We start from the raw sequence: 14,872 nt of genomic DNA on the forward strand, positions 1-14,872 counted from the left end.
ACACAAGCAGCTCATACAACTCAATACCAGAAAAACAACCCAATCAAAAAGTGGGAAAAAGACCTAAACAGACATTTCTCCAAAGAAGACATACAGATGGCTAACAAACACAAGAAAAGATGCTCAACATCATTCATTATTAGAGAAATGCAAATCAAAACTACAAGATATCACTTTACATCGGTCAGCATGGCCATCATCAAAAAGTCTACAAACAATAAATGCTGGAGAGGGTGTGGAGAAAAGGGAACGCTCTTGCACTGTTGGTGGGAATGTAAATTGATACAGCAATGATGGAAGAGGGTATGGAATTCCTTAAAAAACTAGGAATAAAACCACCATATGACCCAGCAATCCCACTCCTAGGCATATACCCTGAGGAAACCAGGGTTGAAAAAGACACACGTATCCCATTGTTCATTGCAGTACTATTTACAATAGCTAGGACATGGATGCAACCTAGATGCCCATCAACAGATGAATGGATAAAGAAGTTGTGGTACATATACACAATGGAATATTACTCAGCCATAAAAAGGAATGCATTTGAGTCAGTTCTGATGAGGTGGGTGACCTAGAACCTATTATACAGAGTGAAGTGAGTCAGAAAGAGATAAATATTGTATTCTAACACACGTATACAGAATGTAGAAAAATGGTTCTGAAAAATTTATTTACAGGGCAGCAGCAGAGAAACAGACATAGAGAATAGACTTATGGACATGAGGAGATGGGAGAAGAGGGTGAGATGTATGGAAAGAGTAACATGGAAACTTACATTACCATATGTAAAATAGATAGCCAATGGGAATTTGCTGCGTGGCTCAGGAAACTCAAACAGGGGCTCTGTATCAACCTAGAGGGGTGGGATGGGGGAGGGAGGTGGGAGGGAGGTTTAAAAGGGATTGGATATATGTATACCTGTGGCTGATTCATGTTGAGGTTTGACAGAAAACAAAATTCTGTAAAGCAATTATCCTTCAATAAAAAAATTAAAAAAACAGTAAAAAAAAAAAAGAAATACTTTAGAGGGTGAGGTTGATAAAAAACAGAAAGTATCGTTCATTACCCGATTAAAGAATTTTGTATTCATTAAAAAAAATTCTGCTTCCTTTAAAAATCCTTTTATGCATTTTTTGAAAGCTATAGCTTCTTGCTTAGATTGTCAGCTGTTTGTTTTGTTTTTAAAAAATTTTTAGCATATACATATGTATGAATATGAAGTAATTTTAAGTTGATGTAAAAGCAGAAATAGTTCAGAGTTCCTTATACCCTCCACCTAGATTTCCTAATTGTTGATATTTCTGAACCACTTTAGAATAAGTTACAAACACAATTTCCCATTATATTTCTCAAAACGTCAGTGTATATTTTCTGAGTATAAGGACACTGTCCTACCTATTTACATCATAGCCATCATGTTTAAATATTTTAATGTGTGAATTGTTATGACATGGATTTTCCTTTTGAAAAAAAATACAGGGAGAACTTACTCTAATGCAGCAGGTATTACTGAAACTTGATAATGCAGGTTAAACAGTTGTTTTCATTTCTTTCATTCATCAAGTATTTGGTGACAAGCACAGGTTTAGGTACTGGAGAAACAAGCAGGGTAAGCTTTGTGCTCTCGTTAGTTTATGATTCTACAGAGGGAGACAGGCAAACGAATATCAGATGATGATAGTTTATACTGAAAATTAAATGAGAGTGTGCGAACGGCAGGTGGCTGCTTTTGCTCGAACAGTCAGGAAATATCCTGTGTCCATGGGATTCACCAGGCAAGAATACCAGAGTGGGTTGCTATTTCCTCCTTCAAGGGATCTTCCTGACCTGGGGATCAAATCTGGGTCTCCTGCATTGGCAGGCAGATTCTTCACTGTCAGAGCCACCAGGGAAGCCTCTGAGGAGATACTGAAGCCTAGGTATGAATGACAGGAAGGAGCCAGCCATGGAAGGATCATTTTAATCTGCCCATAATTTGAGATGCTTTATCTTTTCAAAGGTGCTTATTTTCAGTGACTTTCAACAATATTAAGGACCTGTAACCAACACATTTGCATAAAAGTAGTGACTCCATTGGTACAATGTGTTATTTTTATGATGAAAATACCTATCTGTTAATTTGTTTGATAAATGTGAATTTTCTATCTAGGTTTCCTAGGATCAGCACTGTGATGCTTTTCAGTAATTTATGTCAGACTGATTACTCTTTCTTTTAAAAATTGAAGTGTAGTTGATTTATAATGTGTTAATTTCAGGTGTACAGCAAAATTATTGAGATATATGTATATATGTATATTCTTTTTCAGATTCTTTTCCATTATAGGTTATTGTAAGGTATTAAATATAGTTCACTATGCTATACAGTAGGTCCTTGTTATATATTTTATATATAGTAGTATATATTTATTAATCCCAAATTCCTCATTTATTCCCCCCTTTACCCTTTGGTAATCATAAGTTTGTTTTCTGTTGGAATGATTGCTCTTGCCTTCTTTTGGGGTGTTCAAGCCAGTGACACTTTTGTTTTGTGGAACCATTTATTTTCCATGGGAATGGTTTTTCTCATGGCATATTTATTCTTAGGTTTTGTTTTTTAAATGTACATTCACTCTTGAATGTTTCAGGCAGCAGCAGCAGCAGCAACAGGATCCACCAGGACAGCTTACACATCTGTGTGAAAAGTCGAGCACAAGTTCCGAAGCACCTGACAGTGATCTAGGTACGCCTCCTGACCATACACCACGTGTGTTACCTGCATGCTCTCTCTGACACACAGGCTCCATGTGATTTTTGGCTTTATAGGCTTTTTCTTCTCTCTTTCATTATACTGAAATTCTTGAGTGAATTTGTAATCTACTAAACTTTCTTGGATTGAGGAGCAAGCTGACTCCTTAATGTACTTGTGTCCTTAAAACACTCAATGAATGTTTTGCTTTAAAATTGTAAATAGTACTTGCAATGTCACAGTAATTAGTACATTTTCTCAAAGATAATAATAGTAGGTGGAAAATAAGTTCATTTTACTACTTGAAAAACTGAAAACACTTGAGTGTAGTCTGCATTACAACATAGAAGTCTAGAGTTACTTATTAGACCTTGGTTTAATAAATAGGTCTTGAACCTTGGCCAGTTATTGGTAGTAGAAACTGAGTGAAAAAGAAACTATCCAGCAAAGAACTCGTAAGTAGGACATAAAAAGACTCAAAACTAAGAAAATAACTCAAAAAGATGGGCAAAGGATTTGAACACTTTACCAGGTATATGGATGAAAATTGGGCATGAAAATATACTCAACATCACTAGTCAGTAGGGAAATGCAAACTAAACCTACAATGAGATGCCATTACACACTTATAAGAAAAACAAGAAAATAATTAAATTGACAATACCAAATGCAGGCAAGAATCAGAGCAACTGGGACTCTCATACATTGTTAGTAGGAATGTAAAACAGTACAACTCTGGAAAACAGTTTTGTATTTTCTTACAAACTTAAATGTACACTTAACCATGGAATCCAGTAGTCCAACTCCTAGTATCTAACCAAGAGAAAAGAAAATTAGATTCACACAAAAACTTAACTGTGAATGCTCTAGCAGATTTGTTCATAATAGCCCGAAACAGGAAGCTGCTTAAAGGTTGTCCTTCAGATGGTGAATAGACACATAAACTGCTACATCCAAACAATGGATTACTGTTAACAATAAAAAGGAATGAATTGGTACTTTTTCTTACACCTTCTGCTAAGTACAGCTAACAAACCTGGGCTTTTGTATAAAGCAAATATAAGCAGAATCTGAAAGGCAGAGAGAAGACAAACTGGCTGGGAAGCTCAGGACCAGAGAAAGAGTGGTTAGTAGCCTCGATTTTCTTTTTGCCCCAAGAAAAGCCTACTCTGTGGAGTCACTGATCATAGAGAAAGCAAGGAAATTCCAGAAAAATATCTGCTTGATTGACTATGCTAAAGTCTTTGACTGTGTGGATCACAGCAAATTATGGAAAAGTATTAAAAAGATGGGGATACCAGATCACATTACCTGTCTCCTGAGAAACCCATATGCGAGTCAAGAAGCAACAGGTAGAAACAGACAAGGAACAATGGACTGGTTCCAAATTGGGAAAGGAGTATATCAAGGCTGTTTATTGTCACCCTGCTTATTTAACTTATGTGCAGAGTATCATGCAAAATACTGGGCTAGATGAATCAAGCTGGAGTCAAGACAAATATCAACAACCTCAGATATACAGATGATGCCATTCTAATGTCAGAAAGAGAAGAGGAACTAAAGAGCCTCTTGATGAAGGTGAAAGAGGAGAGTGAAAAAGCTGGCTTAAAACTCAGCATTCAAAAAACTAAGATCATGGCATCTGGTCCCATCACCTCACGGCAAATAGATAGGGAAAAAGTGCAAACAGTGACAGATTTGCTTTTCTTGAGCTCCAAAATCACTGCAGATGGTGACTGCAGCCATGAAATTAAAAGATACTTGCTCCTTGGAAGTAAAACTATGACAAACCTAGACAACATATTAAAAAGCAGAGACATCACTTGCCAACAAAGGTCTGTATAGTCAAAGCTATGGGTTTTTTCAATAGTCATGTACAGATGTGAGAGTTGGACCACCTAGAAGGCTGAGCACCAAAAAATTGATGCTTTCAAACTGTGGTGCTTGAGAAGACGCTCAAGAGTCCCTTGGACAGCAAGATCAAAGCAGTCAATCCTAAAGGAAGTCAGTCAGCCCTGACTAGTCATTGGAAGAACTGGTGTTGAAGCTGAAGCTCCAATATTTGGGCCACCTGATGTAAAGAGCTGACCCATTGGAAAAGATCCTGATTCTGGGAAAGATTGAGGGCAGGAGGAGAAGGGGATGGCAGAGGATGAGATGGTTTGATGGCATCATCGACACAATGGACATGAGTTTGAGCAAGCTCTGAGAGTTGGTGAAGTACAGGGAAGCCTGGCATGCTGCAGTCCATGGAGTTGCAAAGAGGCGGACACAACTTAGTGACTGAATAACAAATGGAGCCAACAACTATTTGGTCAAGACAAAACACATGTGGTATAAACACTCTATAAGAGGTAATAAGCCAGCCTGCACTAGGTAAATAAGGCAGTCCTACTGCTACCCTACTGCAGAGGCCAAGTGACGGTAATGAGGCCCATCTCCCCCGCCTCTTGATCAGAGAGGTGTCAGAAAAATCCATGTGGGGAGCTGGGATTTCTATTCCCTCCAGAAGACAGTGATACTGCCCTTTTCCCCTGGTGTTAGTGGTCACAGGGAGCCTGGATTTCCACCCAGAAAGAAAGAGGCATCCCTCTGGCTTCTTACCTGGTTGATATCAGAAGAGGTCTAGTGGAGAATCAAGACTGTCACTGATTCGAGGCAGTAATGAGGCAACTCCCACAGTGTCAGTGAGAAGCATAAATGAGGCATTCCTATCCCTCCCAGTCAGGGGTATCAGCGGAAAGCCAGAATTCTCACGAGTGTTCAGCAGTAGTGGTCACACTCCACTCTTCCCACATCCAGCAGCACCCTTTTTCCTCTACTGATGCTCAGGTCACAGGAAGCCTGCTGAAAGAGGAGATTGAAACATTCTTGTAATGTAATACCCAAAATATCCAGGGTTCACTTGAAAATCATTTGTCGTATAAAGAGCCTGGAAAATTTCAACTTGAATAAGAAAAGACAATCAGTAGATATCATCACCAAATGACACTGATGTTAGAATTATCCAACAAGGATTTTAAATTAGAAGCCATTATAAAAAATGCTACAGTGAACAGTGATGAACATGCTTGAACAAGTGAAAAACATAGCCTTAGGAGAGAAACTGAAGATACAAAGAAGAATCAAATGAAAATTCTAGCACTGAAAAATAACAACTGAAATTTTGAAACTCAGTAAACAGGTTCCATGAATGAAAGGACAGAGGGAAGAGGAATCAATGAACTTGAAGACAGAGTAGTAAATATTACCCATTTCTGAGCAATGGAGACAATTAGATTGGAAAAAATTAACAGAGCCTGAGACCTGTGGGGAAAATTTATTATATTTGTGTCATGGGAATTTCAGAAGGAGATGAGAAAGAAGATGGAACTGAAAAAGTATTTACAGAAATAATTACTGAAAACCCCCCCAATTTGGCAAAAGATATCAGTCTGCGGATTCTAGAAGCTGAGTGAATCTCAAACAATAAATCCAGAGAAATCCATGCCAAGATACTTCATTATCTTAACTTCTGAAAACTGAAGACAAAAGAGTAATATTACAGCCAGCCAGAGGGACTTCCCTGGTGGTCCAGTGGCTAAGACTCTGAGCTCTCAGTGGAGGGCACCCAGGTTTGATTCCTGGTTGACAACAAACTGTGGAAATTCTTAAAGAGATGGGAATACCAGACCACCTTACCTGCCTCCTGTGAAACCTGTATGCAGGTCAAGAAGCAACAGTTAGAACCAGACATGGAACAATGGACAGGTTTAAAACTGGGAAAGGAGTACGTCAAGGCTGTGTATTGTCACCCTGCTTATTTAACTTATATGCAGAGTTCATCATGCGAAATCCTAGGCTGGATGTACCACAATGTGGAATCAGGATTATAGGGAGAAATATCAATAATCTCAGATATGCAGGTGACAGCACCACTATGGCAGAAAGTAAAGAGGAACTAAAGAGCCTCCAGATGAAAGTGAAAGAGGAGAGTGAAAAAGTTGGCTTAGAACTCAACGTTCAAAAAACTAAGATCATTCGCATCCGGTCCCATCACCTCATGACAAATAAATGGGGGAACAATGGAAACAGTGACAGATTTTCTTTTCTTGGGGTCCAAAATCACCACAGATGGTGACTGCAGCCATGAAATTAAAGGATGCTTGCTCCCTGGAAGAAAAGCTATGACCAACCTAGACAGCATATTAAAAAGCAGAAACATTATTTTGCCGACAAAGGTCCATCTAGTCAAAGCTATGGTTTTTCCAGTAGTCATGTATGGACTCTGTCTCCAGAGAGAAGAGATCCAGCTCCACCCACCAGAACACAGATACAAATTCCCCCAACCAGGAAACCTTGACAAGCCACTGGTTCAACCCCACCCACAGGGAGCAGACTCCACAATTAAGAAAAACCACAGACTTCCAGCCTGCAGAAAGGGCACCCCAAATACAGCAATCTAAACAAAATGAAGAGGCAGAGAAATATTTAGCAGATGAAGGAACACGATAAAAAACCCACCAAACCAAGCAAAAGAGGAGATAGGGAGTCTACCTGAAAAAGAATTCAAAATAATGATAGTAAAAATGATCCAAAGTCTTGGGGAAAAAAAGGATTTACAGATAAAGAGACTAGTGAGACAAGGATTGAGAAGATGCAAGAAATGTTTAACAAGGACCTAGAAGAAATAAAAGAGTCAGTCAATAATGAACAATGCAATAACTGAGACTAAAAGAACTCTGGATGGAACCAACAGTAGAATAACTGAGGCAGAAGAGAGGATAAGGGAGGTGGAAGATAGAATGGTGAAAATAAGTGAAGCAGAAAGGAAAAAAGAAAAAAGAATTAAAAGAAATGAGGACAACCTCAGAGTCCTCTGAACAATGTTAAACCCCCCAACATTTGAACAATAGGTGTCCCAGAAAAAGACAAAAAGAAAAGGCATGAGAAAATACATGAGGAGATAATAGTCAAAAATTTCCTTTAAATGGGAAAGAAAATAGCCACCCAAGTCCAAGAAACTCAGAGAGTCCCAAACAGGATAAACCCTTGGGTTTATTAAAACACCCCAAGACACACATTAATCAAACTGAGATCAAACACAAAAAGCAAATATTAAAAGCAGCAAAGGAAAAGCAACAAATAACACAGGGGATCCCCATAAGGATAACAGCTGATCTTTCAGTAGAAACTCTTCAGGCCAGAAGGGAATGGCAGGACATACTTCAAGGGATGCAAGAGAAAAACCTACAACCAAGATTACTCTACCCAACAAGGATCTCATTCAAACATGAAGAAGAAATCAAAAGCTTTACAGAAAGGCAAAGAGAATTCAGTACCACCAAACCAGCTCTTCCACACATGCTAAAGGATCTTCTCTAGATAGGAAACACAGAAAAGATTTATAAAAACAAACCCCAAAAGACAAGTAAATGACAACGGGATCATACTTATCCATAATTACCTTAAATGTAAATGGTTAAATGCTCCAACCAAAAACCAAAGACTGGCCAAATGGATACAGAAACAAGACCCCTATATATGCTGTCGACAAGAGACCCACCTCAAACCTAGGGACGGACACAGACTGAAAGTGAGGGCCTGGAAAAAAATATTTCATGCAAATGGAGACCAAAAGAAAGCAGGAGTAGCAATACTCATATCAGATAAAATAGAATTTGAAATAAAGACCATGATAAACAAATAAGGACACTATATAATGATCAAAGGATCAATCCAAGAAGATATAACAATTACAAATATATATGCACCCAATGTAAGAGCACCTCAATACGTAAGGCAACTGCTAGCAAGTATGAAAGGGGAAATTAACAGTAACACAATAATAGTGGGGGACTTTAATACCCCACTCACATCTATGGCTAGATCAACCAAACAGAAAATTAGCAAGGAAACTCAAGCTTTAAGTGATAACAATGGACCAGTTAGACCTAATTGATATCTACAGCGCATTTCACCCCAAAACAATGGATTTCATCTTTTTCTCCAGGAAAATTTTCCAGGACAGATGACATCCTGGGCCATAAATCTAGCCTTGGTAAATTTTTTAAAAATTGAAATTATTTCAAGCATCTTTTCTGACCACAGTGCAGTAAGATTCGATGTCAACTGCAGGAAAAAAGCTGTAAAAAACACAAACATATGGAGGCTAAATAATACGCTTCTGAATAACCAACAGATCATGGAAGAAATCAAAAAGGAAATCAAAATATTCATAGAAACAAATGAAAATAAAAACACAACAACCTGTGGGATTCAGTAAAAGCAGTGCTAAGCAGGAGGTTCATAGCAATACAAGCCTACCTCAAGAAACAAGAGAAACATCAAATAAACAACCTAGCTTTAAACCTAGAGAAACTGGAAAAAAGAAGAACAGAAGAACCGCAAAGTTAGTAGAAGGAAGTTCACTTCAGTCGCTCAGTCGTGTCCGATTCTGCAAACCCATGGACTGCAGCATACCAGGCTTCCCTGTCCATCACCAACTTCTGGAGCCTACTCAAACTCATGTCCATTACATTGGCAATGGTGATGTAGAAGGAAAGAAATTATCAAAATCAGGGCAGACATAAATGAAAAAGAAATGAAGGAGACTATAGCAAAGATCAACAAAACTAAAAGCTGGTTCTTTGAAAAGATAAATAAGCAAACCTTTAGCCAGACTCATAAGAAAAAAGGGGAGAAGAATCAAATCAATAATATTAGAAATGAAAATGGAGAAATCACAACAGACAACAAAGAAATACAAAAGATCATGAGACTACTATGAGCAACTATGCCAAAAAAATGAACACTTGGAAGAAATGGACACATTCTTAGATAAGTATAACCTTACAAAACTGAACCAGGAAGAAATAGAAAATCTTAACAGATCCATCACAAGCACGGAAATTGAAACTGTAATCAAAAATCTTCGAACAAACAAAAGCCGAGGACCAGATGGCTTCACAGCTGAATTCTACCAAAAATTTAGAGAAGAACTAATAGCTATCCTACTCAAACTCTTCCAGAAAATTGCAGAGGAAGGTTAACTCCCAAAGTCATTCTATGAGGCCACCATCACCCTAAACAAAACCAAACAAAAATGCCACAAAAAAGAAAACTACAGGCCTATATCACTGATGAACATAGATACAAAAATCCTCAACAAAATTCTAGCAAACAGAATCCAACAGCATATTAAAAAGATAGTACATCATGACCAAATAGGCTTTATCCCAGTGATGCAAGAATTCTTTAATATTTGCAAGTCAATCAATGTGATACACCACATTAACAAATTGAAAGATTAGAACCATATGATTATCTCAATAGATGCACAGAAAGTCTTTGAAAAAATTCAGTACTCATTTATGCTAAAAACTCCAGAAAGCAGACAGAGAAGGAACATACCTCAACATAATGAAAGCCATATATGACAACCCCACAGCAAACATTATCTTCAATAATAAAAAACTGAAAGCATTTCCTCTAAAATCAGGAATAAGAAAAGGGTGCCCACTCTCACCACTACTATTCAACATAATTTTGGAAGTCCTAGCCGCAGCATTCAGAGAAGAAAAAGAAATAAAAGGAATCCAGATTGGAAAAGCAGAAGTAAAACTCTCACTGTTTGCAGATGACATGATCTTCCACTAGAAAACCCTAAAGATACCTAAAGATACCAACAGAAAATTACTAGAGCTAATCAATGAATATAGTAAAGTTGCAGGATATAAAATTAACAAACAGAAATCCCTTCCATTCCTATACACTAACAATGAAAAAACAGAAAGAGAAATTAAGGAAATAATCCCACTCACCATTACAATGGAAAGAATAAAATACTTAGGAATAAATTTACCTAAAGAAACAAAAGACCTATATATGGAAAACTATGAAACACTGATGAAAGAAATCAAAAACACAGATAGATGGAGAAATATACCATGTTCATGGATTGGAAGAATCTGTATAGTGAAAATGAATATACTACCCAAAGCAATCTGTAGATTCAGTGTCATTCCTGTCAAGCTACCAATGGTATTTTTCACAGAACTAGAACAAATAATTTCACAGTTTGTATGGAAATACAAAAAACCCTTGAATAGCCAAAGCAGTCCTGAGAAAGAAGAGTAGTACTGGAGGAATCAAGCTTCCTAACTTCATACTACAAAGCTACAGTCATCAAGACAGTATGGTACTGGCACAAAGACAGAAATATAGATCAATGGAACAAAATAGAAAGCCCAAAGATAAATCCACACACCTTTGGACACCTTATCTTTGATGAAGGAGGTAAAAATGTACAATGGAGAAAAGACAATCTCTTTAACAAGTGGTGCTGGGAAAACTGGTCAACCACCTGTGAAAGAATGAAACTAGAACACTTTTCTAACACCATACACAAAAATAAACTCAAAATGGATTAAAGATCTAAATGTAAGACCGGAAACTATAAAACTCTTAGAGGGAAACAAAGGCAGAACACTCTCTGAGATAAATCACAGCAAGATCCTCTATGACCCACCTTCCAGAGGAATGGAAATAAAAACAAAAATAAATGGGACCTAATTAAACGTAAAGCTTTTGCACAGCTAAGGAAACTATAAGCAAGGTGAAAAGGGGGCCTTCAGAATGGGAGAAAATAATAGCAAGCAAAACAACTGACAAAGAATTAATCTCAAAAATATACAAGCAGGTCATGCAGCTGAATACCAGAAAAACAAATGACCCAATCAAAAAGTGGGCCAAAGAACTAAACAGACATTTCTCCAAAGAAGACATACAGAGGGCTAAAAAACACATGAAAAGATGCTCAACATCACTCATATCAGAGAAATGCAAATCAGAACCACAATGTACCATCCCATGCCAGTCAGAATGGCTGCCATCAAAAAGTCTACAAACAATAAATGCTGAGGAGGTTGTGGAGAAAAGGGAACTCTCTTACACTGTTGGTGGGAATGCAAACTGGTATACCTACTATAGAGAACAGTATGGAGATTCCTTAAAAAACTGGAAATAGAACTGCCATATGACCCAGAAATCCCACTGCTAAGCATACACAAGGAGGAAACCAGAATTGAAAGAGACACATATACCCTAGTGTTCATTGCAGCTCTGTTTACAATAGCTACAACATGGAAGCAACCTAGATGTCCATTGGCAGACGAATGGATAAGGAAGTTGAGGTACATACACACGATGGGATATTACTCAGCTATAAAAAAAAGAATGCATTTGAGTCTGTTCTAATGAGGTGGATGAAACTGGAGCCTATTATACAGAGTGAAGTAAGTCAGAAAGCAAAACACCAGTACAGTATATTAATGCATATATATGGAATTTAGAAAGAGAGTAATGACGATCCTATATACAAGGCGGTGAAAGAGACACATGTAAAGAACAGACTTTTGGACTATGTGGGAGAAGGCGAGAGTGGGATGATTTTGAGAAAACAGCATTGAAGCACGTATATTACCATATGTAAAAATAGATGACAAGTGCAAGTTCAATGCATGAAGCAGGGCACTCAAAACTGGTGCTCTGGGACAACCCAGAGGGATGGGGAGGGGAGGGAGCTCAGAGGGGGGTTCAGGATGAGGGGACACATGTGCACCTGTCCCTGATTCATGTTGATGTATGGCAAAAACCACCACAATATTGTAAAGTAATTATCCTCCAACTAAAATAAATTAATTAAAAAAAAAAAAACCTAGACAGTGTATTAAAAAGTATAGATATTACTTTGCTTACAAAGGTCTGTATAGTCAAACCTATGGTTTTTCCAGTAGTCATGTACAGATGTGAGAACTGGGCAATAAAAAAGGCTGAGCACTGAAGAATTGATGCCTTTGAACTGTGGTGTTGGAGAAGACCCTTGAGAGTCCCTTGCGCAACAAGGAAATCAAACCAGTCCATCCTAAAGGAAATCAACCCTGAATATTCACTGGAAGGACAGATGCTGAAGCTGAAGCTCCAATACTTTGGCCACTTGATGCGAAGCGCTGACTCACTGGAGAAAACCCTGGTGCTGAGAAAGATTGAAGGCAGAAAGAATAGAGGATGACAGAGAATGAGATGGTTGGATGGCCTCACTGACTCATTGGGCATGAGTTTGACTGGACTCCAAGAGATGGTGAAGGACAGGGAAGCCTGGTGTGCTGCAGTCCATGGGGTGGCAGAGTCGGACACAACTGAGCGACTGAACAACAATGGGGAACTGGATCCCACATGCCACCTCTAAGAGCTTCCATGCCGCAAGCAGAAGATATCCCCTGTGCCACTAAAAAAAAAACGATCCTGCATGCTGCAACTAAAACACAGCATAGCCAAATAAATAAATACGTAAAAAGAACAGTAGGAGGAATAAAAATATGTGTAAACACAATAGACTTGCCTCTCCTTTTCAGTTTTCTAAATTATATTTTACAATTGCAGGAAGAATTGTAAATGATTTGGTTTTTACTGTAAAATATAGGAAAGTAAAGGGAAGTAAGATTTTTAACTTTCATTTGAACTGGTGCAGCCACTCTGGAAAATAATTTGGTAATTTCTATAAAACCTGAACATACAGTGACGATACAGCCATCAGTTATATTCCCATTTAATCCTAGAGAAATTAAAACGTCTATCCACGCAAAAACCTGTATTTGAATTTTCATAGCATCTTTGTCATGATAAAAATTGGAAAAAACAAGTGTGCTACAGTAGGTGAATGGTTAAACCAACTGCGGTACATCCATCCCATGGATACGTCTCAGTATTAAAAAGAAACCAGGAACCTCCCTGGTGGTTCAGTGGTTAAGACTTCTGTGCTTCCACTCCTGGGGGCACAGGTTAGATCATTGGTCAGGGAACTGAGATCCTGCATGGCATGTGGTGCAGCCAAAAGAATTAAAAAAATTTTTTTTTAACTTTTTAAGAAAAAGAAGCCAGTTGTGGCTACATACAGCAGCTTAGATGCATCTCAAGGGCATTATGCTGAGTACAAAAAGTGTGTAGCATTCTAAAAATGACAAATTGATAGAGATGGAAAGCAAATTAGCAGTTGCCTGCAGTTAAGGAATGTGGGGGGGGCCGGGAAGAGAAGTGAGTGTGGATAAAGAGGGATGGCAGGAGGGAGATTTTGGTAGTACCGTAACAGTTCTCAGTCTGGATTGTGGTGGTGGTGGTGGTTACACAGATCTTCACATACGACAAAACTATGCACAACATTGTAAACACCAATGTCAGTATTCAGATTTAGGTTTGAGCTGTAGTTATGTAAGATTTAATCATTAGGTGAAATTTAGCCAGTGTACACAGGACCTCTTTGAACTATCTTTGCACCTTCCTGTGCATAAATAATTATTTCTCAAAACAAACTTTTCAGTAACGAATGTATCATTGACACACAGTTAAATTTTCTTTCCCTTAGCATAATGCTTTTGTTTAAGATTCCATATTCAAAGGTTGCATACCCAATGCATGATTCCATTTGTGTTGACATGCAGGAAAAGGCAGAACTGTAGGGCAGAAAACATGTCACTGGTTGCCTAGACCTAGGGATTGGGAACTGACTACAAAGACAGCATGAGGGAATATTTTTGGTGCATGGAATGGTTCTGTCTGTATCTGGGTGGTGGTGATCGTTATACCACTTGGTATTTGTAAAAACTTGAGGAACTGTGAAAGAATGGATTTTACTGTCTGTAAACTTTCAGAATCAACAAAGGAAACTATAGTAGTCAAGTAAACAGTTTCTGAGAGCTTACCTTTTGATGACTTTGGAAATTTTCCAGAACTTTCTAAGAAATACGTGTTTTATCCCCAACAGGTGATTCTATGAGTGAAGAAGACATGCTTCAGGCAGCTGTGACCCTGTCTTTAGAAACTGTCAGAAGTAATCTCAAAACAGAAGGAAAAAAGTAATACCTTTCACAAATCATTTAGATATTCAGTCTTTCCAATATTGTCCTGTGTGATTACAGCATAGGGTCCATTTTGGTAATGTGTGTCAAAGAGAACAATTTTCAACAGAGGAAAAAAGACTTAGGTGGTTTGCAAACAAAACAATGAGAGGGTGGAAAAATACATCAGTTGTAGGACTGAAAAATAATCCTCCAAACACTAGCCAAAGAGGCATTCAGCAATTAAAGAAATTTAAAATAGTTTTCTAAA

General features: G+C 38.0%; 1 protein-coding gene across 8 annotated transcripts in view; it reads left to right on the forward strand.

Moving 5' to 3' along the window:
- ATXN3 (ataxin 3) overlaps positions 1 to 14,872 on the forward strand; it is a 41,394-nt gene extending 26,522 nt beyond the window's left edge. For 7 of the 8 annotated variants that reach the window (XR_014070810.1, XR_014070811.1, XM_081548189.1 and 4 more), the window contains 2 exons: positions 2,628 to 2,722; positions 14,529 to 14,872. Coding sequence is in view for 6 of the 8 variants with exons in the window: in XM_081548189.1 (XP_081404315.1) it covers positions 2,628 to 2,722; positions 14,529 to 14,623 (190 nt within the window). In the remaining 2 variants the exon portion in view is untranslated. Of the gene's footprint in view, positions 1 to 1,778; positions 1,797 to 2,627; positions 2,723 to 14,528 lie in introns of all 8 variants that reach the window. The other variant, XM_081548191.1, reaches the window with a different exon arrangement.

This window comes from Giraffa tippelskirchi, chromosome 12 (genome assembly GCF_054371585.1).
Source record: "Giraffa tippelskirchi isolate mGirTip1 chromosome 12, T2T-mGirTip1v1.2.pri, whole genome shotgun sequence".
Classification (NCBI taxonomy): domain Eukaryota; kingdom Metazoa; phylum Chordata; class Mammalia; order Artiodactyla; family Giraffidae; genus Giraffa; species Giraffa tippelskirchi.